General features: G+C 37.9%; 1 protein-coding gene across 1 annotated transcript in view; it reads left to right on the top strand.

Annotated features, from left to right (window-relative positions):
- The window catches only part of NALCN (sodium leak channel, non-selective), a 237819-nt gene that overhangs the window by 199033 nt on the left and 12417 nt on the right, over positions 1-26369 (top strand). Inside the window, exons 19-35 of the mRNA XM_062624700.1 lie at positions 3552-3653; positions 4092-4161; positions 5435-5526; positions 5689-5811; positions 8321-8377; positions 8750-8870; positions 8962-9093; positions 10820-10987; positions 12156-12260; positions 12893-12999; positions 14830-14950; positions 15035-15133; positions 19700-19793; positions 20326-20432; positions 20839-20913; positions 23538-23657; positions 24621-24689. Of these exons, the coding sequence (XP_062480684.1) occupies positions 3552-3653; positions 4092-4161; positions 5435-5526; positions 5689-5811; positions 8321-8377; positions 8750-8870; positions 8962-9093; positions 10820-10987; positions 12156-12260; positions 12893-12999; positions 14830-14950; positions 15035-15133; positions 19700-19793; positions 20326-20432; positions 20839-20913; positions 23538-23657; positions 24621-24689 (1762 nt within the window). The remainder of the gene's footprint in view (positions 1-3551; positions 3654-4091; positions 4162-5434; positions 5527-5688; positions 5812-8320; positions 8378-8749; positions 8871-8961; positions 9094-10819; positions 10988-12155; positions 12261-12892; positions 13000-14829; positions 14951-15034; positions 15134-19699; positions 19794-20325; positions 20433-20838; positions 20914-23537; positions 23658-24620; positions 24690-26369) is intronic.

Here is a 26369-nt window from a genome sequence, read left to right as displayed (position 1 = left end):
ATGTAAGAAGATGAGTAAACGCTTGTTGCAGAATGGATGCCTCCCTAAAAAGTGAGCCATATGCATACCTCAGAATGAAGGAGAGTCTTCTGAATATTCATTAAAGGTATAGTATTTTGTAGTATTGATCAAAGCACTTAACATTTTACATTAGCTCAAAGAATGTTACTTGAACACTGTTCACTCCTTATTTGCAGGGGTTTCAAAGCATGAACTAGTCTGAAGGACTTCGAAAGTTCAGACGTCGTAATTGCTCACAGGTAGTACAGTGTGGTATCCCAGTATCATACTGTTCTGCATGGTCTTTACGTGTAGCCTGGCTTTCTGATAACCTACCAGATTGGATTTTCTTTTTTAGGGTATTTTACTGTATTTGTGCTTTTCAAGGCAAATTTGGATCATGTGCTGGACTGCGTTCAGGGTTCTGCAAGGTGAGTACAAAGTCCAGAAGCTTGACATATTTCCTGTCTCTTCTCCCTTATTTCATCACATTCCTCCACAAGTGAACATCTATTTACAGAGATTATATATGGAGATGGAAAGGACAGTTTTAGTTTAGAACAGGTAGTTTTGCATGCATTGTTCGAAGAAAAGTCAAAAGATTCTGACCAGCTGCAGTTACCTGAACATGTATCAAGTCAAGAAAACATTTTTTCTTAACTCCAATTTGCAAGCCACATAGAGTTAAATTTTAATGCTGTGGCACAGTGATTATCCCAGGTGTGACATTCATTTCCAGACTACCAGGTCTTTCTATAAGCTAAGTAATGACTTCTGTCTTCTAGCTGACAGAGATCTAGACGGTACAGGCAGTTGAGCCCAGTGAGATCTTTAGCCGACTGCTTTGTCTTTAGATGCCCACTTTATGGTTACTTGAATACCTTCCAAACAGCATCAATTAAATTAACTGAACAGGCATTCAATGAAGTTGTCCACATATGGGCATCTAGTAATGTATGAGGTGGTAGAAGATGTCCAAAACATCCTCTTGAGGATGGCAGGTAATACAAAAATTTGTAGAGCACTTGTACCCTGCTGGAGCAGCCGCTGGAAGCAAAGCAAAATATACTGCAAGGCATGGCACGTGGCACTAGCCCCTTCTGTGCAACCATTGTAATTCTCCACTGATTGTTAGGGAAGCCTGGACACATGGATCGCATATAGGCACTGAGGATTAGCATGTAAGTGTCGGTGTCTACAATAAGAAAACAAATCCTGTTGTAGACTTTGAAATTGATAACTATGCAATTATGAAATCTTCATGGCACCTGCCTTCTTTTTCAAAAGTCCTCAAAGATCTGTGACACTAGGTGTCTAAATAGCTGAAACAAATCCTAAGTCAAAAGGATAACAAAGCATGGCTTTTGCTAAGAATGAATACAAGGAAGATCAAGGCACTAGCTCCCATGAAGTGGAGAATGCTGGGAGCCACCTCCTTTTCAGCACAGCATCTTTTTGTCTTTTTTTCTGAAAACACAGAAAGTTTATTTGCAGTTACTTAATAAAAATTTCCGATCTCCATGCTAATCACCTGGTGTTTCATTATTTCTCTGTTGACTTCAGTAGGAGTTGCAGGGCTTCCAGAAATTAAATGAGGCAATGGATATAAATGCTAAATATAGATTTAGTAGGCAGAGATCATAGACAATTCTTTCTACTAGTGTTATTCTTTATGCATAACTATTCTATATAGGATACTGCTAAGTGTATTTTATGATACCAATAATAATCAAATAAGCCATCTTGTGCATTAGTCAGGTCAAGAATTTATTGTTTGAGCATTTAATGTTCTCCTTTATTATGGATACTAAGAGTTCATGTAACTTGGTATTCAAGTAACCTGTACATGCACATGAAAAGTTTATGACAAAGTCACTTTTTGATGTCAAGAAAATAATTTCAAGTTGTTAAAAGCAGAGCACAATAATTTATATTTATAGGGAAAAAAAGGCAATTGTCTCAGCTAGGAAAAGCTTGATTGTCATTTTAATGGAGTTAGATAGGAAGTATTTTCATCTGTTTGGTTTTCGATGTTGTGGGTTTCTTTTTTTTCTTTTAAGAAAATTACACAGGTACTCAAATCATATTGCTGGTGTTCTGGCAGTGTCATGTAGTATCATCCTCCATAATATAATGCTTAAAATCTATTAGTATTAAAATGTACACGATTTAGCTAAGATGAGCTGTGTTTTATAGGACATACAGTGATTTACTTAAATGGCATGATGCTTCAGTTCAGTGTAGCGTAACCTAATGCCTTCTATAACAAATGAAGCACAATGTGATTTTCTAGAATGTTAGTATGATTGGCAATGATGACACTGACAAACTTCTCATTTTTGTTCCAGATCTCACTTTAGATCCTCACTCACATCATTTACATGTTTCAATGCAAAAGAATGAGAAATAGTGGAGAAGAGTGAAAAACAAAATCACAGTGGTGACAGAATGTGCCTGGAACACCTTTTGCCATCAAGCATGGTCATCTCATGCTGTCAAGGATAGCATTTAAGACAGCAGACTGGTGAATAGAGTGGTTACTCCAGTAGCATGGAGGGTTTTTTGTGTTTGTTTTTTTTTTAAAAGAAGGATATTAAGTTCATTAAAAAGTGTGAAATATTACCAGTGGGTCTTGTGTTTCTCTGAATGATTGCATTACACAAAAAGAGCAATAAGATGTGCACTGTTTAAATTTAAAATATTCAACATTCCTGGAAAGTTACAATATATTTCTAATGGTGAAATTTTATTTTTCAGCCATCAGAGAGTTTGCATGAGCTCTTTTAGGGGAGACCTCTCTTGTTCTTGAGCAAATCCATTTCATTGTAGCCATCAAAATAGAGATGTGCATGCTCTGTTTAGCTGTAGCACGCTTGCTAACCAACAAATACTCACTTCTGCCAAAAAAAAAGTGTTTGCCAAAATTCAGCAACAGCAAAATTAAACAAATGAGCAAACAAGTGAAAAAAAACCACACAACAAAATGTTGTAAGTTCAGTGCATTCCCAGAGAGCAGACATTTCATATTACAGGATATCAGCAATGTGCGGCTTTTCATTTCAAACCACGTATGGTCTCAGTCATGTAGAAGAACACCCAAAGATATGCTGTAAGCCTTGAGCGTATATGTAAACATTTTGCTACATACAGCTGTGAAAGGGAGCTGCCCTAAATGACATCTGCACTTGTAGTATTCCCTTCTTTATTGCCAAGAAGCTGGTTTTCCTGATAGTTGGTGCATTGCTTGACCCTTTTCACACTTTGTGAAGTCTTGAGGAACCATGAATTCTACCACAGACTGAAAAAAACCTCATAGATGGCCCTTGCTAAGTCATGGAGAAGATTAATCAGATGACTGCTTATGTTGCAGAGTGGGGCCCATTGCCTTGGAAATATGTTTTCATGGTAAGTACATTGCTGTTTATTGTTATTGTCTTTTAAGCTGTGCACTTGCTTCCCAGAAAGCCAAGCTGACTTGTCTGAACACACTACCTCAAAAATTACCATTTATACTGAGAACTCTATGTCATCATCATTATATTTATTCCTAGGGCCTGCACTAGACAGCGCATGCTGAGTGGATCCTTTGAGGGGCAGCCTGCAAAAGAAAGGTCAATCCTTAGTGTCCAGCATCATATACGACAAGAACGCAGGTAAACGTGGACAGAAAGGATGTTTTTAAAATTCTGTTAAAATAAAGGCAACAAAAAGAGTTATCATTGAGCAATACCTAACGTGTGAAAAACTGCAATTACTTACTTGTACAAAGAAGTGAATTCTACATTCTTCATTGTAACCATAATGAAATTCATTGTCCTACATAAATGAAAAAAGTGCCTTTTTATTTCAAATGTCATTTCCTTTGCCAACTACAAAGCTATCAATTTAAAGATCAGAAAGAAAGAAATTGGCTTATGTTAGACCGGATTGAAAACAGTTGAAGAACATACAAGCTTCTGATGTTAGCAAGAGAAAAATGATAAGAATTTGAGATATTGTGTGGCTGGAGAGCAGTGCTTTATAATGGCCATCTTATAAAGGTCAAAATTTCATCTTGAGATGTATCATTAAATTGATTATGATTGTTTCAGGTCGCTGAGACATGGTTCCAACAGCCAGCGAATCAGCAGAGGAAAATCTCTTGAAACGTTGACTCAAGATGTAAGTCCCCATAGAAATGATAATTTGAATCTGAGAATATAAGAAATAAGAACATGTACTATATAATAAATGCTTGTGTAAGGCTAATGTCTATTTATGATCTTGTTTACAGTTTGTCTTTTGAAATCTTGACAGGAAATCATAATATAAATACCATAACTGCATTAGAATTATCCTCAAAATAATTGACATGGTTATTTCACTGATAGACTTACTGATTTTGAAACACTTGCTGAGACAGATTCACTGAAGCTGTAGGTACTACATTAGGAACACAACAATTGCTACCCAGGACACCTTAAAAAGCCTTACTCTTGAATTACACAAATCACTCAGATTGGCAGAGCGGCACTTCAAAATTTTTAATGGAAGTTTAGCAATATTTTTCAAACACCAGGACTGTCAGACAAACGAACAAAGACTAAAAGGGAGAATTGTAATCATGGATTCCACTGTGGTATAGTTTCGTGCAGTTAAGTGCATTTTCACTTCTGCTAATTCATAATGATATTTTGTGGATCTCTGTGACTGTCATAATTGAAGGGGCGATATTAGTCCTTCCATTTCCAAATAATGACAGTCATTTTCTAGATGTGCTTCATACCTAAAAACAACTGCGTAAGAAGTAACTAATTAATTACCCTGCATGGCAGTAAAAAGAAACCATAGGTAACTAGTTTTTTAAAGCAGATGTGGCTTTGCTTGTGTGCAATAATAAGGGCAAAACCCAGAACTGCTGCTCCAGGAATGCTCCAAAGACTCACTTTGAATAGTAGTAGTGACCATATCCTCCACAGAATTAGTTCAGATGATGTCCTCTCTGCCTCTCCCCTCTCCCTGAACTCACAATCACCACCTGTATGTTCTGCACAGCTCGCTGCCTGGCAGCACATGCAGCAGGCTTGAGAAGCCGATATGGTGTCTAAAGCTTTTTCTTTTCCAGTATTTGTGCTTAGTAACTTTGATGGTATTCATTCCAGTTCAGAGAGGTTGGCTGAGCCTACAGGACCTTTGCTTTTAAAGTTAAAAGTTACATTGGATGGGGCTTCAAGCATGAAATTAAAACTGAAATTAACCTTGATGAAAAGAAGCAGTCTTGTGCTGTAGATAGAAAATACTGTACAATATGCTTGACTGAATTGGTGTGCGTGCATTTGGAAATAAAGATTTTTTCATTTGATTCTTTCTATGTAAAATACCGTATCTTGCTTTCATCTAAAACATTAAAAAACAACCCACAGACCTCATTTGAAAGGATTTTTTTTGATTCTAGCACTCCAATACAGTGAGATACAGAAATGCACAGAGAGAAGACAGTGAGATAAAGATGATCCAAGAAAAAAAAGAGCAAGCTGAAATGAAAAGGTATTTAAAAATCCAAAGTCTGAGTGCACACTTTTCCATATTAAGTATTCTCTGTGTGAAGTAAAATTATTGAGAGTTACGATGAAAAAAGAACTAAGTGTAAGGGGTATTTTTGCTGGCTATAATGCATATCACTTAATAATTTACATTGTCTTTCAAAAGGAAAGTCCAGGAAGAGGAGCTGCGAGAGAATCATCCTTATTTTGATAAACCACTTTTCATAGTTGGTCGTGAGCACAGATTCAGGAATTTCTGCCGAGTGGTGGTACGAGCTCGCTTTAATGCGTAAGTTTATTCCACATCAACAGTCGGTTCCATCAAGTGTTTACTTTTATTGTAGGGATTTAGGTCTAACTTGTACTTTGGAAGGAAAATTGTGTATATTGTGGTCACTACACAAGCTGGCAGTCAGCTGCTAAGTTATAGTGTTGCTGTTGGAAGAACGGAAGCAATGAACTCCTGTGTAAGGGCAGAGATGTTTGAGCAATCTGTGATACTGGGATGGAGCAAGGCCTTGGGGAAACCAGAGGAGAGGAGAGGCTCATGTTTTATACCCCCGTTTTTAGATCTTGGGGAATCAGCTTGCTGTTCCATTCCTATTCCACGTCATAAGGCAGAAAGTCTTTATACACCAACAGTTACTCAAAGAATAAAGGTGAAATGAATCCCAACTTTGCTCACCTGAAGGCTCCTTAGCCCATAATTAGAGACCCGGAATGGGACAGGGAGGTCCCAGGAGGTGTGGGAGATAAAAGGAGAAAAGCTGAGGCCAGATGAACGGTGAGAAGACTCAATAAATAAACTGTAGGTGTGTGCAAGTGTGGCAGATAGAGGTCTATGTACAAGAAGCTTGATATAAAATCATAACTTTTCTTTTAAACCTCTATGACTGACACCCTAATTTTGGAGGGCAATGCATGTTACTTTGCAAACAATGTAAGACAAAAGATAGCTCAAGGCTATGAGCTTGGTACTTGGCAGACCTTGTTTCAGCACCTGCTTTATTATTGATTTTCTGTGTGTCCTTCAACAAAGTTCTTCTAGGTAGAACAAGAGGAAGGTTAGATACTCAGATTTAGAATGACCATATGCAAGTGTTCTACGTAGAAACATGTCCTTGAGTTAGATGCCTACTTTCCTAAGCAACTGCTAACTTGATTGTGATTTGCTGGCCCATGAAGCAGTTGCAAATTGAAACAGCAAAACAAAACACACAAACATACATTCCAATCCACTTGTCAGATATATGTCAGTGCCTCAGCATTGTGGAGTGCCCAAGGGCAACAGGATATTTATATTATCAACAGTTTAATTAAAATGTGTGCGTTTACAAGAGTGCACTGATTTTGGTAAAGAGTCATTTTTTTTATTTATTTCAATCCTGCTTACTTTATTCATTGTCCCACCCAGCTTGCCAAGTAAGATATTCATAGAATCATGGAATCGTTAGGGTTGGAAAGGACCTTAAGATCATCTAGTTCCAAACCCCCTGCTGTGGGCAGGGACACCTCACACTAAATCATATCACCCAAGGCCTCGTCCAACCTGGCCTTGAACACTGCCAGGGATGGAGCATTCACAGCCTCCCTGGGCAACCCATTCCAGTGCCTCACCACCCTAACAGGAAAGAATTTCCTTCTTATATCCAACCTAAACATATTCTGTATATCTTTTTCAAACTGATACGAATCATATTTTCTTCTTGTAAAAAAAGGCTGAGGAATGCCACTGTATACAATGTGGGGAAGAGACGTAAGCTTAAGAAGACACAAAAGTCAGTGGGTTCAGTGGGAAGGCACCAAAACCAGTATTTTCTGTTTATGGACTGGTGTAAATGAGTGAACCTAGCACATGGAAAATGCCTCTTGTTCTCCTTGTGTGCATTGTGTGTTCTTGTAATTTATAACCATGAAATCTCTTCTGGTGGTAATGCCTCAGTTCAGGTCAGTCCATTTTTCACTTTAATGTCAATGAAGAAGTGATGGCAAATTCCCATCCCAGTAGCTAGAGCCCTCAAATGGAATATAGGATACCTCAGTGCAGATCTTGTCTTGGCATGATATGCTACAAGGATTTGAAATACAAGTAAAAAGCCGCCCTAAACACTGGGACAGGGGAGATTTCTTGTAGCTTCTGCTGAAGCCATTTGGCTTTGTATAAAAGGTCTAAACAGCTGCTGGAGCAAGAACTCAGCTTGTGTTACCTAGATATGTGCTCACCAGTTATAGAGTAGTTCTCTATCTCTCTGGTTGCCTAATGGGTGTCTGGATATGGTAGGTGAAGTGCTGCAATTTCATAAGGCAATTCAGATATGGAGACTCTAGTAATATTAATCATAAAACAATGGAAGAAATGATAACAGAAATAGGGTTTGTAGAAGGATTTTTTGAGTCTACAGAGGGTATGGTCCAAGAGGTTTCGAAATAAAAGGAAAGAACTCCTTGGGATAGCACTTTGGGATGTGAAATTCAGTAGCAGGTTATCCCCGCCATGCCCAAGCAAAATACAAAAGGAAATCCTTGCTTACAAAAGCAAGATCAAAAAAACTATCAGTTCAAAGAATCATTAGAGGAATTGCAGGTAGGCCATGAGTTAAAGTGATAGTAGCTCTGCTGATAATATGGTTGAAATCACAGGGAATTAAAAGAAACTTATACAGACATTTAAAATTAAGCCAAAATAAATTGTAGCCTTGATTTTGGTTATAAATTACTTTGAGGGATGGATACATGATATAATTATAACACTGACTGAAATAAAATGTAAATGACTGTATCTTTTCTTCTTTTTATAGTTCTAAAACAGATCCTGTTACTGGAGCTGTGAAAAATACCAAATACCATCAGCTTTAGTAAGCACTGCAAAAGTAACTTTGCTTGGTCACATAAGCCTGCAGTATATGTGTGTGAGCACACACATGCATGTATGTGTGTCTGTGTATGCACATGTGTATTTCTTCTTTGTTTCCCAAAAAGGTTTTTCTTTCAATGGAGCTATATGGGGAGGAAGATAAATAGGAAGAGGATATTTTATCAGGCTTTTCTTCATCACTTGCATGTAACTTGCCTAGTTTTACCATGCATTTCTGAAATACTGAAATCTTTGACACTCCTCAGTTTAATTTATTTTTCATAGGAAAACACTTAAATGTGGTATAGACACAATACAAGGGACACAGAACTTTTGGCATTTCTGTAATGTTATCCTTATGTATTGTTCACAGTGATTTGCTGGGTTTGGTTACTTACCTGGACTGGGTCATGATCATTGTTACGATATGCTCCTGCATTTCCATGATGTTTGAATCCCCCTTTAGAAGAGTTATGCATGCTCCAACACTCCAGGTACTGTCGCTGAATCATTTTACATGTAATGAAGCACTGGTTTTCTCCACACTGTTCTTAAATTAAAACTCTTCTCTGCTTTGATTTTCAGATTGCTGAATATGTTTTTGTAATATTTATGAGCATTGAGCTTAATCTGAAGATTATGGCGGATGGATTGTTTTTTACACCAACAGCTGTCATTAGGGACTTTGGAGGAGTTATGGACATATTTATATATCTTGTAAGTTTTTATATTCATGGGGGGTTTCTGTAGTGTTCTTAATTTTGATATCTTTGGAGATACAAATGTTTGGTAACATTAAAAAATCTGGCTCTGTGCCCTGGTGCTAATGCAGAAGTGTAATTTGTGTACAAACACCACTGTTTTCATGTGCGTTCCTGTCAGTTATCTGTACAAATACATATTTAGACATCAAAAAAGACACTGACATGTAATAAGTACCTGACAGTTTACTGAAAGCCATTGTATGGCCCCTTTTCATTGTTTATTTGTTTGTATGTTTTAAGTATCAGACCCGATTTCATTCCAAGTAAGCTCAGGATCCATGACCTTGCTTCAGTATTTTTATGCAGGACAGTCTTTATTTTATCTATTTCTTAGCCATTCATTGCTTCCTCCTTTCTTGATAGTTCTCCTGCTTTATAGAAGGTATTTCAAAAGCCTTTAGTGTTTGACGGAAAGGCACGTCCTTGTTGCTGACATTGCTATAGCAGGAAGAAAGTAAAGCAGTGTCTTTCTATATTGCATACCTTTCAATAGCAGTTCTTAGGAAAAAATATTGTTTTCTTCGTCCCCCAGAAATTTCTTGCATTCCATTCAAATACGAGAGAAGGGGATCTGTTTGCTCTTCACATATGACAATAAACACCACAGAATATGTCAAAACCAGTGCTCAGTATGATACAGAATATTTTCTAACTGAAGAAATTACTAAGCAAACAGTCTGTGATGGATTTAGATTAAATCTTTAAGAGATTAATCCTCCAGACAGACGTGCTGTATAAAATTTGTCATGATCAATTTGTATCACAGATTCCATTGTTAGCATAAATAAAAATATGCATGCTTGTGCAAAACTCCTACTGTAGTATGCATAATCAGTATGTGCATTAGTTTCTTAAAATCTCTCTGAATCCCTCTGCTTGTGTGAGGGAAGATTTAGATGCTGTACCTTGGATACTCCAAATGTGCCTGTGGTGGCCTTAAAAGAGTATCAAAGAAAGTCAGAAGCACCGGCAAATCTTTTTGTTTTGATAGGGTGGCTGTCTTTTACCACTGTTGTTTCTAACAAATTGCACTATGTTTAAATCATATTGGTGATATCAGCTTCATCCTCCATTTTTTTTGGCTTTATAAATACTTTTAAAAAACTAAGAACTAATTAACAGACTTTAGAATCAGTAACCATCTTTTAGAGATTGTTCAGACTGCAGGACACAGCTATGCTGTTTGAAAACACTTTTGAATGCATAATATTTGTTTAATAAAACCACACAGTCACAAAACTAATCCCTGTAACAAAGCAGTAGGAAAAACTGGCGAGGAAACTGTTAACAGACTTTCCAGGTGAAGATATCTCCGTTTCAGGCTAAAAGCTCTGTTTGAAATGAGAAAGGGGGGAAAGAGATGATGCTTCCTGCTCCAAGAATGTAGTTTTGTCACTTCGCTGAACCAGCCAACTTAATTTCTTCTTTTGGATCTTTTCAATCTGCTAAGTATAAAATAGATTTTGAGTCAAAGGAGAAGACAGAGGATGAAGCTGATGCCCCTCAGTTAGGACAGTCAGCCAGGGCACAGGAGATACAGTCCTTTTTCTAAATTAGACGCTTATTTTGCTGTAGTCGTCCCTTTAATTTTAAGGAAGCGTTCATTGATCTGTGCTGTGTCTGTGTCAGGTAAGACATTGTAGCCCAATCTTTGTCTTCTCCTGCCCCGTCTCCTCAAGGTGAGTTTGATATTCCTGTGCTGGATGCCCCAGAACGTCCCTGCCAAATCTGGAGCTCAGCTCTTAATGGTACTTCGCTGCCTTCGACCTCTTAGAATATTCAAACTGGTTCCTCAGATGCGGAAGGTGGTGCGAGAGCTGTTTAGCGGCTTTAAGGAAATCTTTTTGGTATGTGCCCATTATTTTCTTGTTGTTGTTAAAAAGAAGATACTGAGGAGTAGTATGATGCCATTTTCCTATAATGTTTATGTTTTCTAATCTTTTCTCCATTGTTGCTTGTTGATTTTTCATTGTAGCTACCACTGGCGATGACCACAGAACAGATTAAAGATTAGGAATATAAGTAGCTCACATTTATACTGAATAAAGCTGCTACAACAATTCTTATACAAATCATATTATCCATTCAGAGTGTCTTTTTCCATAATTACATAGGATGAGGATTATGAAATAAAATCTATCCCTGATTCACAGTTCTAACTGGGGAAAGAAGATGAGACATAGGGTATGTCAGCTCTACAAGAGCAAAAGTAAACCTGGTTTCTGCGTTGAAGGTCTACTTCCAAGTATTTTGAGAGGCAACCAGAGAAAATATAGTTGTTCATCACAGATCTGGATACCATTGTTATTTCATTGTGATTATTATTATGATCATGATTATGCACTTATAGTAATATTAACAATGATGGAGTCTTTGATTACTTGATCAGAATGTAATCTATTGTCTGGGGAACATAAGTGATATTTGTCAGCCTAAACAACAAACATTTTGTTCCTTAACAGAATGCTGTATTGCGTCAGGTTGTTACAAAAAACTAAGCTACAAAATATTTGCAGACAGTAATAAAGCAAGGACAAAAAGTATATAGCTAGTTAGCACTTCATAGATTCTGTATTCTATTGAAGATATTTACATTAGAATTGCTCATGCGTATCTTTACTGTAGCTATTATGGAAGATAAATATCTAACAATGGCTTACTCAGGTTAATTAGTAAAGCCTGATTCTGCAAAACAGAAGCAGCATGTATTCAAGTACTTGAAGAGTTCTCTTTAAAGTGAATGGCAATTCTTATGCTTAAAGAGTTTAGCGAGGTGGTACACTGAGTACAAGAAAGCTTTGATCCTCATCTGCAATTCTTAGATGTTATGTTAATACTAATTATAACACAGCACCTGGATACTGGATCAGAACCTAAAGTAACGTGTCTGTCACAAAATCCATATCTCCAGGTTTATCCAACAAATAGATCCTCCCTACAGTTCACTGAAGGAGCTGACCCCCTTTTCCAGGTCTTTAGGAGGAGAGCTTGACAAGTCTAACTTCATGTTTACAGGTTTCTATTCTTCTGCTGACATTAATGCTTGTTTTTGCAAGCTTTGGAGTGCAGCTGTTTGCTGGAAAACTGGCTAAATGCAATGATCCACACATCATCTCTAGGGTAAGAACTGCTTTTCTGCTTCAAAATAATAGTATGCTATCATGAGAGATGGAAATCTTGGGCACTTTCTTGCTCAAAGCAGGATGATGAAGGGAAAGGTGTTAAAGGAGTAAAAAGTAAAATCCAAATATTTGGGACTGTCTGAAAAAAATATCAAATTCATGCCATGGTATATGCAAAGGACTCAATGTCACATGGAATTATCCATGGAAAATGACACTTTGTATTCCTAAATCAGCAGCTAAAAAGCAGATTAGGCTTCTAGAGGTCAAAATCACTGAAAATGCTATGTAAGCTACAAGGAGAACATTAGCTGTGCTTCTTACTCGATTTGAAGAAATATCATCATCACCTAAAGGAGCATTGTCTTTAGGAAAGAGGTGAAAGGCTAGGTAGTCTTGCAAAATGAAAGGCACTCTCTGCCCTGGAAGGAGAAAGGGTTTTTGAATCCTTCCTAAGATGCATTTTTCATTTGGGTAAAGGTCCATGACTATTAACCCCAGACCTGTAAATAACCCTTCATTTCTGTTTACATTGCTTTTGCTTCATGGCAAGTGTGCTGTCTATACTGTCATTCTGGCAGATCTTACAGGCCATTATTTAATCTCAGTCTGTGTTTTATTCCACTATAGGAAGATTGTCATGGCATCTTCAGAATAAATGTAAGTGTTTCCAAAAATCTCAATTTAAAATTAAGACCTGGAGAGAAAAAGCCTGGATTTTGGGTGCCACGAGTCTGGTGAGTTGCTACAGATTGGCCTATTTTTCTTCAAAAAGGAAGCTGATGATGTAGAAAATGGCTCAAATCTCATAGCATTAAATTACTGATGAAGGGGTTTTATTGTAAGCCAAATATTATAGGTAAAAATTCTGGTACATTTAGTAAAAAGGCAGATATACAAAACTTTTCCAGATTTAAGCTGCTCTTCTATTTACAAAGCAGAAAGGAAGAAAACACCCTTAGGTACTGAACCTAAATAGGAATTAGATGTGATTATTATTACAGTGGGAGTTATTGTCTTAAACCAAGATTATTGCTTAATTGTTCTTTAGTACTATCGTGAAGACATCCTGAGATCTATACATCATCAACAAGACCCAATAATAAATATTAAAAGAAAGAAGAAATTAAAATCAACCTGCCTACAGCTACCCATAAAACCAATGAGCAAGTCATGCCTTAAACCAGCCTTTCTCTTCTGTGGCCATCAACCATGCCAGCTAGCAGCTTCTTTCTAGCAGTTTCCAATGCAGGGAGTCTTTGTGGTCTATCTGGTGCAGAAGCGTGGTAAAAACTATTTAAGTGCTAACATTATGTTTATGATTTGTATTCTGATAAAGTCCATTTAATATTTCCCAACACCTGAACAAGCAAAAAAACCCCTCTTTTTAATTGTTTACATTTTTAAGTCGGTTGATATTTTGCAAAATCAGCTTAACAGCCACAATTATTTTAATTGACTATGTGTGTGGATAAAGAATGTACCAGCGGTGGTAGATTCAGAGCCATTCTACACTAATGAAATAATATGCTGTGATTTGAATAGGCAGAGAAACTCTGACATCTGCAGAAGTCTTTATTTCTGGATGCTTCCAGAAATTCTTCCTCAAGTAAGCAAATTCAATCCTCTTCAGATTGATCCAGAAGTAAGCAAAAACTGTCTTAATCAGCATAACTCTAAACTCTGGGGAATGTTTTGTTACTGCAGAAAAATGTTCTACTGCAAATGCATTTATACCACGTGTTGGCTGTGTCAGGCCAGGTTTTCAAGAGCCAGATGTCAGTATAAGGACCACATTTAAAAAAAAATATCTACATCTGAGAGCTCTTTTCATTGAATGGTTGAATTTTCACAAGCACAAGCTAGTAATTCTTCTCAAATACAACTATTTACCTTATAAACTGTTGAAAATTAATGGGACTTATTATTGGCTTATCTGTCTTCGATTATAGAGACAGAGCAATGTGCTAACGTAGCCCAAAGAAGATGCTTTTAATTTTCAGCTGGAAACATCCTCTTGAATCTCAGCTGACACAAAAAGTCAGAGCATATGGTATAGGAAAGGCAAGAAGATGTGATGCCCTGTCAGTAATTTTTGCTTTAGACCATCAGTTCCCAATGATAATGAATAAGGGACAGCATTTTCTAAATGATCTCACTGACTTTGGAGTCTGAATCATTTGTGAGGGTTTGAGATTGGTCTTCTTCAGGTAAGTTTATTTCAGAATCTGGTCAGTGCCACTGGATCCAGTTTTTCACAAATATTGTATTTTTTCTAATATCATTGACAAAAACACCAAAATGCAGCAACTTGTTACAAGCTTTATTGCTGTGAATCAGATTCTGAGTAAGAAAATAAAACATACTTAGCTATCAAAGAAATGATGCTGTACACATTTATTGCTGCTGCTATTGTTCTTTTGTTCTTGAGACAGAACTTTGAATGATATATTTCAGAGGCTTTCACACCAACTTTGCAAGGTATTTAAATGTTAGACTATGAAGAATCAGTAAGCAGTAGAACAACTTTATTGCTGAATTTATGCTATTTGTGTTGTGCATTTTAGGGCAAATCCTCGGAATTTTAACTTTGACAATGTGGGGAATGCAATGCTGGCACTATTTGAAGTTCTTTCCCTAAAAGGCTGGGTGGAAGTCAGAGATGTTATTATTCATCGTGTTGGGCCGGTAAGAAAATACGTCAGTGTTTTTGAATTCTGCAACACATACTTTGATTTGTTTTAACTATTCATCTTATTTTTATCTATTCAGATCCATGGAATCTACATTCATGTTTTTGTATTCCTTGGCTGCATGATTGGACTGACTCTTTTCGTTGGAGTTGTCATTGCTAATTTCAATGAAAATAAGGTACTGAGTAGGGCGGTTTATTGTGTGTTGAACTGGCTCTGTAAGAAACCTGAAACTGATATCATACTGTTATGTTGTCTGGTAAGACTGCCTTTAAGATTGACTTACAGTCTTACAGAATGTAAGACTGGAAGTATAGTTTCAGACAGACCTGATCTGTATTTACCACAATACTCAAGCTTGGGGTGATAGCAGTCCAGCACACACTTTTTCAAAGCTGTCTGAGTATATTTACAATGCAGCCATGTTACCAGATGGAAGCTGAACCTAAAGCACCATGTATTTGCAGATGCTCCACATTCTGCTGTTTTAGTTTGAGGTAGGTGTCAGGTAAAAAGACATCTTATGCTTGTATGTGTTACAACTAAAGGGGGTCTCAATAGAGATTGGAGTATTTCAGATCCAAAGCAAAGCTGTATGGCTTTTGTCTGGCAAACAGCAGAATAATTGTAAAATTAGTTGTCCATCACTCAAGCAAAAATGTGGCTAGTGTTCTAGGAACTGCAGCTCACATGGGCTTTGTGGGTTACCCTGGAAAGTAGAAAAACGTGTCCCCAGGTGAATTGTTGAAGAGCAGCTCATGTCTACACTTGTTAAAGATGGCATTCTCTGGCTGGGAGTGCTGCATACACACTGCACATGCCTTAATCTGACACTTTTTAAGACCCACTTCTGGTGGCCCTGTGGCACTAACATATAATTATTCTTTTTTTTCATCTTTCAGTTCAAAATTTGAGAAAGAATTAGATGTTTGCAGTTATCTACAGTGATATTTTTATCACTGTGGCATTGGAGGAAAAGGATGATTGTGTGCTCTGGGGCTTGGAGATGCAAGATAACCGAGTCTGGTAGTGCTAGAGACTGGGTGCTGGCCATGGCGCTACTGTGGCCCTGACCTGAACTTTGTGGCAAACACAGCTGTTGAGTTTGCCCACCAAGGAAACTACATGGCTCCTTCTGGAAAGGGGCCAAGCAGCACATTACTCTGCATCCAGTGTGGGCAAGCAAGGCATCATGAAATGAAGTCAAGCAGATTGCAAGTCAAATAAATAGCCTAAAACCTCTGCTGTTCAGAAGGTATTTTTATGTTTGCATGACTCCAGTGTAGTTTTGGTGGGATGAAGTACAGTCATTCTTGTTACATACATCTGTTCTACAGAACAAAGGGGCAATGCGCTATTCATTTTCTTTTTTATTCACTAAATTTTGACTAATGAATTAAAAAATAAGAACTTTTACCAGTATGAGAATTCCCCTGGATTTTTATAGATGCTTTTGCCCCTTCCTGTTCAGCTGTGTAATATTACTTCTTCAAATGTGTCAGCCTTACACTGATGAATAAAAAGTATCTTTCAGCAAGTCTTGGGGGAAAAAAAAAAAAGGTAATTTAATTTAAATTACAGATAAGCTAAAGTATTATTTGAAATTATTAAATTATTATAATGTTGTTCTTCTAGAGCTATGATGTATTTGGCTATGTTTCTGTCATGTACATCATAGTTCTTGAAGCTTTACTGAGATGTGAGCTGAGCACTTCTATAAATTGTTTTTCATTTGCCTCTACACTTTCTACACAGGCCACTTTCCTCAAAAACCTGTTCATAGGCATAAGCGTAGGAGAGAAGAAGAAATATCACATTACAGAATCTGCTTTTGATCATGGCTGTTCAAACCCTATTTGAGGTGTGGTGCATACAGTGTCAAGAAGTGGGCATTTCCTCTTTAGTCTTGAATGTGGTCTTGAGTGTGTCTGTCATGAACTCTCAGCCAGATCTGCAAGCAGTTGAGAATCATCAGGAGCCACTTGCTGCTCTGGGTTGCTTTGCTACACCTACGGGCATGTACTTTTTCTCCACTGTCATAGGAAAAAGGTACTAGAGGAGCTGGATCTTTGCCCTTACTAGCATGACTTCTACTACGCTTTTGTGACAGTAAGCCAAATCTTGATACATGCTGTCAATCTTCTAGACACTGTTTTTGCTCTTAGTTCCCACTCTTTCCATAGAAGTCACTCGCAAGATTAAATTTACTTTGTCAACCTGGCTCCTGCAAAAGCAGCCTGTGAGATCTCATTCACAAATTAGTGAGATATCATTAAGTCAAAACTCACTATTCATCTGCATAGTCAGCTCTTGACTATGGAATAAGGTGATCAGAACACAGGTTACTTTTGAAGTGACTTACCCACAATATCAGTGTAAATCTTTCACCGGTTTTTTAAAGTTTGAAACATGGACAGGGGAAAAGCACTCCTAATTATATGTGACTTATTTCATTCTCTCCTCCTAGGTATGCAGCTTTAAAGACACAGGACAGCTCAAATTAATGTGAAAAGTAAAAGTTTGCTTATGTGCACTGTTATTCAAAGTGAGAAGGAACAGGAAGGTGTAAACATGAGACATAGAAGGATTGTGAGCACAGGGGATAACTAAACAAGTCATCCTAGCCCAGACAACTGCTGCATGAGCAGCCAGTGTAAATGTGGAAGTCTGAGTTGTAGGGCCTGAATTAGGGTTCCCATTAGTTTCAGACAGTTGTCAAATTTTTACTTTTATCCTTCTGGGGTGGATTTCTCTGCTTGTAAATTTTCCTCAAACTATGGCTGCCATTTTAGTTATGAATGTGCTCCTCCCTTAATTCTGCATCTGAATACAGGGAATGCATTCGTCTGAACATCAGAAAAGCTACTCACTAATAACAGTTCCCTATAAATTACATTCAACAGCCATGTCATGCGGTATTTCTGTAGAGTTTGCATGATAATAAAAATACAGTCAGTATAAATTGTTTGTCATCTGGTTCAGCTTCTTCAGTTGTTTCTTAGTAACCTCAGGTAACTGCTGTGGCATGTAACGTTTGGTTTTCTTTTTCTTGAATACTTGTTACTTTTTGTGCATTTATTATAGGGAAAACTTCTGATTTGAATTGAAAAGATTAATATATTAGTTAATTATGCAATGAGGGAAATCTCAGCCAATCAATATTCAAGTAGAATGAAGAAATTTCTAGGAACTGAAAGAAATGTGAAATAAGATAGAGAGATGACTGACATCGAGTCCAAAAAGAAGAGAGCCAAGCATTCCACTGTATGACATTAAGTTGCCTCTTCTTAAAACTAGTTACTTGGACAAGCAGTAGGTGATTTAAGTAGACTTCAGCTTTAGTGGTTGATACATGGGGGGTCTGGTCTAGGTCCTCAACTGTCCCAGCAACAGGGCACAAGCCAAAAGTGTTCCATCACCACCCATTTCACAACGCTTGCCCATCATTTGTCACAGCTCCCAAGTGCCACATGTTCAGTCAGAACTGAAGCTGCGATCGGCTCAAATATTATGTCGGTTTTGAGTTGAAGTCCAAATGCAAATGCAGCTCCTCCAGCAGCAGTCCCACTCATGGGGCTGTGTTCTCTGGTCCCCCTATAATCACCCCCTGGTGGAAGTGGTAGTTTCTGAGCAAAAGAACAACTAGGCACCACCATTCCTGAATTTTACAAAGGTCCACTTTTTTTTGCCACCTTTTGTCTTGTTTGCAGTGAAAGCTCTTCAAGATTATAAACCAGACACTCTCACTGGGGCGAATCAGTTGCCTTTTAATTTAGGTGTTTCTAAATGGCATGGTTTGGGCCTGACACAAGCAATAGGCATCCTCGTGTCTGTCACTTGGTCCATATCATGTTAGAAAGCACCTACTCCCAGTGTGTGGTGTGGGGACACAGTTCTATAAAGAGATTATGTCCACTGAGAAGGAGTAATTCTTACCTTATCAGCTGCACAGCCAGCTGCAGTTCCAGTATCTACACAAGCCAATGCCCAGGAGAGTCCCAGAGATCAGACCAGCCCTCAGTGAGGCTTTGTGCTGACTGAAAAAAAAATCAATGAGATTTTACAGTTCTCTGAAGTCATGAGGACCTCATTTTGTTTTCACGGTCATTTTAAATAACATTGAATTCTGTTTGGGCTTTGCTTGTTTATTCCTATGTTCTGAAAACACACACATTACCATCTACCACCTCCCACCTAAATAAAAGGTTTATTTTCCGCCTCTCCCTAATGATTCCTTTATGGAGGGCATTTGTAGATTCATAGCATACTACTATCTTATTCCAATTACACCCCAAGCAGAAGAGCTGGGGAGAGACTCAGCAGTCTCCTGGAGGGCTCATTCCCTCAGAAACTGTAGTGGTACTGATGAGCCACAGGATTTTCTGTAGCAAAGTCCAGACAAAATTGGCCACTCTTTAAAACAGTGCTTCTTGGCAAACGATGTTCTGTCAAATGGAAGATGTCCTGTGGTGTTTCCCTGCCCACACTGGGCTGCTGCTACAAAGAGACACAACTCAGCCTGCTGAGTTGAGTCCCAGAAACTCACAGGTAATGCATCCAGAAATCCTCTTGAGTAACAGCAGATACTTTCGACCCCTTTACCCAAACGGTGTATTATTTAAGGACAGTTACATATGTAACTTTTTGCCAGTCACCAAAGTGAATGTTGTTTTCATGTTTACAGCATTCAGTGTTCTAGCTTTTATATGATAAAAGCTTTATACGCTTCTCTTTATTTATTAAGGGGACAGCTTTACTGACTGTAGATCAGAGACGATGGGAAGATCTGAAAAGCAGACTGAAGATAGCACAACCTCTTCATCTCCCACCTCGTCCGGGTATCAAAGATATTTTGGTTTTATTCATGTTGTGCCCTAGTGTTCGTAATTCCCCAGGAGTCTGCGATTCAAATTAAAATTGTAATCGTGAGGCCACTAGGAGGTTGTGCATAAGTTAATGTGGAAACAGGCTCCAACTACAGATCTCTGAATAAGGCTATTAAAATCTACCCCAAAAAAGGTTGTGCTTCGATGGTTTTAGGATAAGCCTTAATGAAAAAAATATTTTCTAGATGAAAAATATTTGCAGTTGGCTGTTGATGATATGAAGGGAATGTATTAACCTGACAGCAGTTGAATGATGCACTTGCCCCACAAGTACCAAAGCCTTCATGCAACACTGTGTTCAGTATTTGAAATTATATGTTTAGACACCCTATTTGATATGGAAAATTGTAGCAGAAAATTAGAAATGTATTTTGAAACTAGCAAAGGATTATTTTGCCACTAATGAACATGGAAAAGATGTCGAGAAATAGGAGAAAAACACCAGTATGTATTTTAACTTTCCTCCTCAAACTTTCTTTTTCAGATAATGATGGCTTTAGAGCTAAGATGTATGATATAACTCAGCATCCATTTTTTAAGAGAACTATTGCTGTACTTGTTCTGGCCCAGTCCGTGTTGTTATCAGTTAAGGTAATTGCGTTTCTTTTAAGCACTTCATTATAGTAGGATAATATGTGTTGTGCCTTTCCTAACACCAATTAACGATCAGTTGAGCCCTTAATGTGATGAATGTACAGAAACATGATTTTTAGATACAGCAATCTCAGTTGGCACAGATCACTGTAGATTAATTATAACTTGTGGAGCTGAGTCAATTTCTGCCTTTTTGTAGTCTGGTCCCCAATTTTAATTTCCAGTTAAGTTGTAAATCTGTGAGAGAAGAATATACCAAGATGCCATTCCTGTCTGAGTGTATCTTAAAGTGAAATCTATTCATTAACAAAACCTGCAAGAAAAGTTAAGTCAATTAAGTTTAAGGCAATTTAGTTCTGTTTAACAGCTACCCTTCTGTGAACACATTTTGTTTGCATTTCAGTGGGATGCTGCAGATCCAGTGACTGTGCCTTTAGCAACAATGTCTGTTGTTTTCACCTTCATTTTTGTCCTTGAGGTAAAGTAATATATTTCATGACTTCTTGAGATTAAGACTGGTATGTATATATTTTATTTTGTCTTTAGGGATGGTCTCTAATTCTTTGCTATGATTTTTATTTCTGAACATGTATATTTGGGACTTTTCATGTCACTTGTCTTTAAACATGTACTGCAGGAATAAACTTTTTAGTTTGTTGGTTGGGGTTTTTTTTTAGTATCATATCTCCATTTAAGTCCTTTTAATAAGCTATGCCAAATTCCAATATTGTGTCTTTGTTGTTGCATGTATCTGGATCCTGTGTGGTAACGATTCTCTATCTGTGAGAAAACTGTAACTACAACCAACTGTGCAAGGTGTACTTAGCCTATTTTCACAAGACTGGAATCTAAGGACTCAAACACGTTTTAAAAAGCACTTTTATGTATAAGGCTATCTGTAGTGTAACAAAGCACACATTTATGAGGTTAAAGAAGAGCCTTCCTCTGTTAGGTTAGTACATAGTTCTTCTGTAAGTTTGTGGTTATTTTTCTTTTCAGTTCCCTCTGAATAGCTGATACCACTGTCAGAAACAGGATAGTAGACTACGTTTCCCACTGCTCTAATCCAGTATGACAGTTCCTGTGTTCCAGTGATACATTTTGCCAGCAGTGATGAATAAACAATGATGTGAATACCTTGTAGCTAGAGTATGTCCATGTTGTTGCTTCTCTTTCCCCTGCCCAGGAGAAAACAGTATCTCCTGAGAGACTGAGTAAACACAGAAAAATTTGATTTGTATCATACACAGACAGGTTTTAATTTACCTAGTAACTATTCGTTAGAGATACTTTTTTATTTTATACTGCCAGGGGAAACAAATGCTCTTCTAGAATTTCAAAGGAACTTTGCCAGAGCCAAGAAAAAATTGTTGACTGCCTCAACAGGCAAGCTATCACACTGAGTGCACACAGTTTATGGAGAGAGGAAGCAGCTTCCTGCCCAGGATCTTTCCTGATGCAGCAGTCTGGTTACAGTCTGTTATACATATATATATGTATGTTCTGCTATCACTAGCAGCCATGGTCCATGAGGAAGGCCAAAGATTTCTGCATAGCTAATGGCTCTGTGTCCAGTCTAAGGACTCCTGATTCAGTCTTAAATGCTTACTGCTCACAACAGTATATGTGGTAAAGAAGAACAGGAAGAATTCGGAGGCCTCACTTCTGTTACCACACTGATGATCACAGAATAAAATGAGATATGATTTTTTTGTTTGCACAGTGTGGTACTCAGTTTGAGATTATAGACACCTGAACTTCAGTGGTTTAATTCTACATGCGAGCTAGGTATTTAAGTTGTCACTGTGAACAAGGGAGTTGTGGGGTGGGATTCAGTTACCTAAATAACTAAAGGCATCAAAAGCTTTTTGGGATACCCCAGCTGATCTCCCCTTGCCTGCATTAGCTGCTACAAAAGGGCAAGGATGTTTGCAGGTCTTCTGTCAGCCCTGTCAGCCCCACACATCTATCTCCAGTATTCTAGGGCATCTCCGCTGACTTGGTAGAAGGAGGCAAGATACCTTCAGGTACCTCAAGTGAAAATTAGACATTCAGAGACCATATTCTTCATCTCGCAGTCAGGCTTCAGAAAACATTAGCATGGCAAAAAAATAACTGGAAAATCAACCTTTTATGTCAAACTAGTGTCCTTTTATATGCGTTTTTGGTTTCAGGAATGTAAAGAATACTGCTAAATGGCAATGCTGCAAGGTGGGATGGAAAAAATCATGTAATGAATGTCTGACATTTGTAGCCTTTATATGGTAACACTTGATTTGCTTTGAAGTTTAATACAAACTGTGTATGAGAAATTCTAAAGTGTTCCTTCCATTATCCTACCTCAGTATCTTTTAGCTGTTGTAACTGTTTCCTATCAGTATCTATTCTTAATCTTCCTCTCTACGCTCCTGTTACCTATATTGGAAATGTCAAGCACTTTGGCTGCTTTTACCAGGTACATTGTAAAATGTACTGTCTTTACAGTGCTTAGCTTTCTTCTCTTACATCTGCTGAATACAGATGGTGCCAAGTACAGAGTATTCTTTATGGCAAGAAATATGTGTGATATGGGAAAGCTTTTTAAATAATTTGAACTACAGGTGCTACAAAACACAATGTGCTTATGTGATTTTAGCCTGCTTATGGACAGCTAGCTAGATAGGATACTATACTATACCCCTTTTAGCTACGTATTATTGACAGAATAATTTTCCAACTTCATTACTTGCTTATCTATAAGAAAACTTAAACACAGATTCACCTCAGCAATCTATACATTAAGCATTCAGTCTGTGGTGGTCAGCTGCACTCCTTCCTTCGATACTTGATGGAGAGAGAGAGAGAGAGAGAGAGAGAGAGACTTCCAGAATCCTGTGCATCTCCTGCTTTTGGTCATCTGTAATCTTCCACAAGTACCAGTTTTCCTCCATCTAGCAGCCTAACTTGTCCACGTGGGAACAGCCAGCTGACATGAAACCTGGCCTTGGCTGTTTGAAACTATTCCATAAGACAAGCTCAATCAAACATTTTAGAGAATGGAAAAGGTTCTTAAAGCAAGAAATAATTTTTTTAGTACAACTGAGAAATTGTTTGTATTCATAGGTCACAATGAAGATTATTGCCATGTCACCTGCTGGCTTCTGGCAAAGCAGAAGAAATCGGTATGATCTCTTGGTGACATCTCTTGGAGTTATATGGGTGATACTTCACTTTGCCTTACTGGTAAGATCTACAAAACAGAGTTCCCACGATTAAGCTTGATTTTATTTGTTAAGCAGCAGCAGTAGGATCACTGCTGTTCACCCAGATAAATGCTTGGGAGGTTTATAAGGCTGAGACAAATTAAGCTTTATGCTAAGAAGAAGGAATCGCTGTCTTTGGCAATGATAATATACAAAAGTTGTCTTACTGATATGAGGTAAAGTCTGCAAATATGGTAGAAAACTGAAGTCTTTAAGAGGGATGTGAGTGAGGAAAGTATATGAAGAGACTGAGAGGCCCTGCCAACAGCAGCCTTGGGAGCATCAAGGAAGAAAGCAGCAGTGTATAGAATCCACACAGCAACAAAGGACTGGAGGAAGGCATAGGTTCAAAATTGCTCAGTCTGTCTCAAACCCATCAGTGACTCTGGACCACTGTTTTTGGCTAAGGGTCAATGTTTAATCCAGGAAGGCATGGAGGAAAGGGAAGGAAGTCAGCTCTCCCTCTGTCCCACCCTGTTTTTTTAAAATTTGGCTACAGCCTGTTTCCCTTATTTAACAAGGGAAGGAGAAGGGGTAGCTGATACTTGTCATCAATTGCAAGTTGTCAAAGTCATCTTGCCCTGACATTCACAGTTTGCTCCCTGCTGCTGAGTGGCTTGGAAGGCCTGAAAAATTTCTGTAAGCCAGCAGCTGCCTAGACAAGTATACTGGGGCTGTTGGACATAATTACAGCCCAGCTAATAGAGGATTGTAAGTTTTGGGGTTTGATGTATGGGGAAGTTGGGTTAGTGGTTTTGAAGTGGTAGAGCATCTTCTGCTAGTTTCTTACTGCTCCACTGTTACTGAAATATTAGTGCTCGTGCTTAGTGATTTCTCTTGTTTCATATGGCAACTGCCCTACATTATTAGAAGACCAGATATCATGATCTTTTCATGAGATCCCTGGGGTACGTCTATTAAGTCTTCTGTGTTTCTGTTCCAGAATGCGTACACATACATGATGGGGGCATGCGTAATTGTCTTCAGATTCTTCTCAATTTGTGGGAAGCATGTAAGTATAAATTAGGAACTACAGCCATTGTAGTGCTCATGTACAGATTAAAGGACTAGATGCTGTGTCTCTAGTGCACATTCTGTAAGGCTCCATTTTATATGCCAAAAAAAAATGAGACTTCAAGCAGCAGCTTCCAATTTTATGTGCTGTCTTTAAAATGTCAGGATTTTAGGTATATTTTACAATAGCACTATGTTACAGTTATTGGAAAAGCTTCATTTTTTGCAAAAATAGAAAAAGTGCAACTGCAATGCCATGCAGATTTTAAAAACACTCTCTAAAAGTCTGAACAAATATTGTGTGACTTTCAGTCCTGCTGCTGGTGTGATGTGCATGCTATTTGCTTATTTTCTCTGGCAGACTAGTTGAGTGGTGGTTAATGCTCTCATTATGGTAGTGCTCTCTTTTAGAAGTTTCTTCCTCCAGAGTGCAGGTTTATGTCTTGTGTCTCTACAATGTACATCTTATCACAGTAAAGGACTTACATTCAATTAGAAAAAAAAGTGGGCCAAGATACTCCTCTGGAAACACTGCCATGGCTATAAAGCAAGTCACTTCTAAAGTTTGTATTTCTTTTGTGTTTGGATTTGCTCTGGTGTAATTGAGAGGAGGTTGGCAGAATAAGCATAGGCAGAGAACAAACACATTTGTTTAACAAGTGGTGACACTCTGCATGCTCTTGCTGTAGAACTTCTTAGACTATCCAAACATTTTCTGTGAAGTCTGACATATTAAAGTAAATGTGATGAAAAGCCTGCTGTACTAGGTTGCTGGGGTTAAGAACAGTAAGTCAGAGGGTTTGTTCAGTAAAGATAAAAAGTTTTCTTTCAATCAAACTACACAGAGCCTGTAGAGCTTTGGAACTCAAATGAAAAATCCTTGCTTCTTCTATGCAGTCAGACCAAGTGATTGCCTTCAAAGCCTCCTGATTGATTCTGAAGTTTTTTCAAGGTTTTAACCTAGGCACTTGTGCTTTCATGTTAGGAGCTGTATCAGTTTCACTAATTTATCTGTTGTGATGTAATTTGATGACTGAAAGTCAGCATGAGTTATCAGTTTGGCGTATCTCTAAAGAAAACTGCTACCCTCAGTCCCATTTAAAAGAATTTTCCATAGCATCCAAATGGCTAAGTGATTAAGACAATAATAAGAGTAAAATGTACAATATGTATGTATGGGAAAGTAATATCTATTATCTAGGCCTACAGCCTATGGAATTTCCAAAAAAGTGCTCTCTTCTTAAGCTCTTTTGGCCAACTTGTGTGAGAAATTACTAGTTTAATCAAGCTGTGCTGATCTTAAGAATATCTATCCCTTTCCCTATACATCAATCCATTCTTTTAGGTAGGCTGCAGTATCTGTGGTTTCCACGTAACAGCATCACTTTCAGATAAGCCCAAAGTAGTATACTGCTGTGTTCATGCAATGCTAATTTTGATACTTCCGGAGTATACTGATCCTAGAATATTATAGTTAAGCTTATGCTGTATTATTGCTGTGTTATCCTACACTATTATCCTATATGTTCTTTGAGGAGCAACATCTGGACCTTGCAAATTAGGCAGATATGCAGATCTCTTTAACAAATAAAAAGCCCACTGCATTTCAGAGGAGGACACAAAATGTTCAATTCCAATAAGATTCGTAATGTCTCCTTTCACTAGGTTCATCCCTTAG

The sequence above is a fragment of the Pezoporus occidentalis genome, unplaced genomic scaffold (assembly GCF_034315485.1).
Source record: "Pezoporus occidentalis ecotype Australia unplaced genomic scaffold, CSIRO_AGI_Poc_V1 ctg27, whole genome shotgun sequence".
Lineage (NCBI taxonomy): Eukaryota > Metazoa > Chordata > Aves > Psittaciformes > Psittacidae > Pezoporus > Pezoporus occidentalis.
Note: the sequence above shows the minus strand (reverse complement) of the source record. Positions and strands in the feature narration are given on the sequence as shown.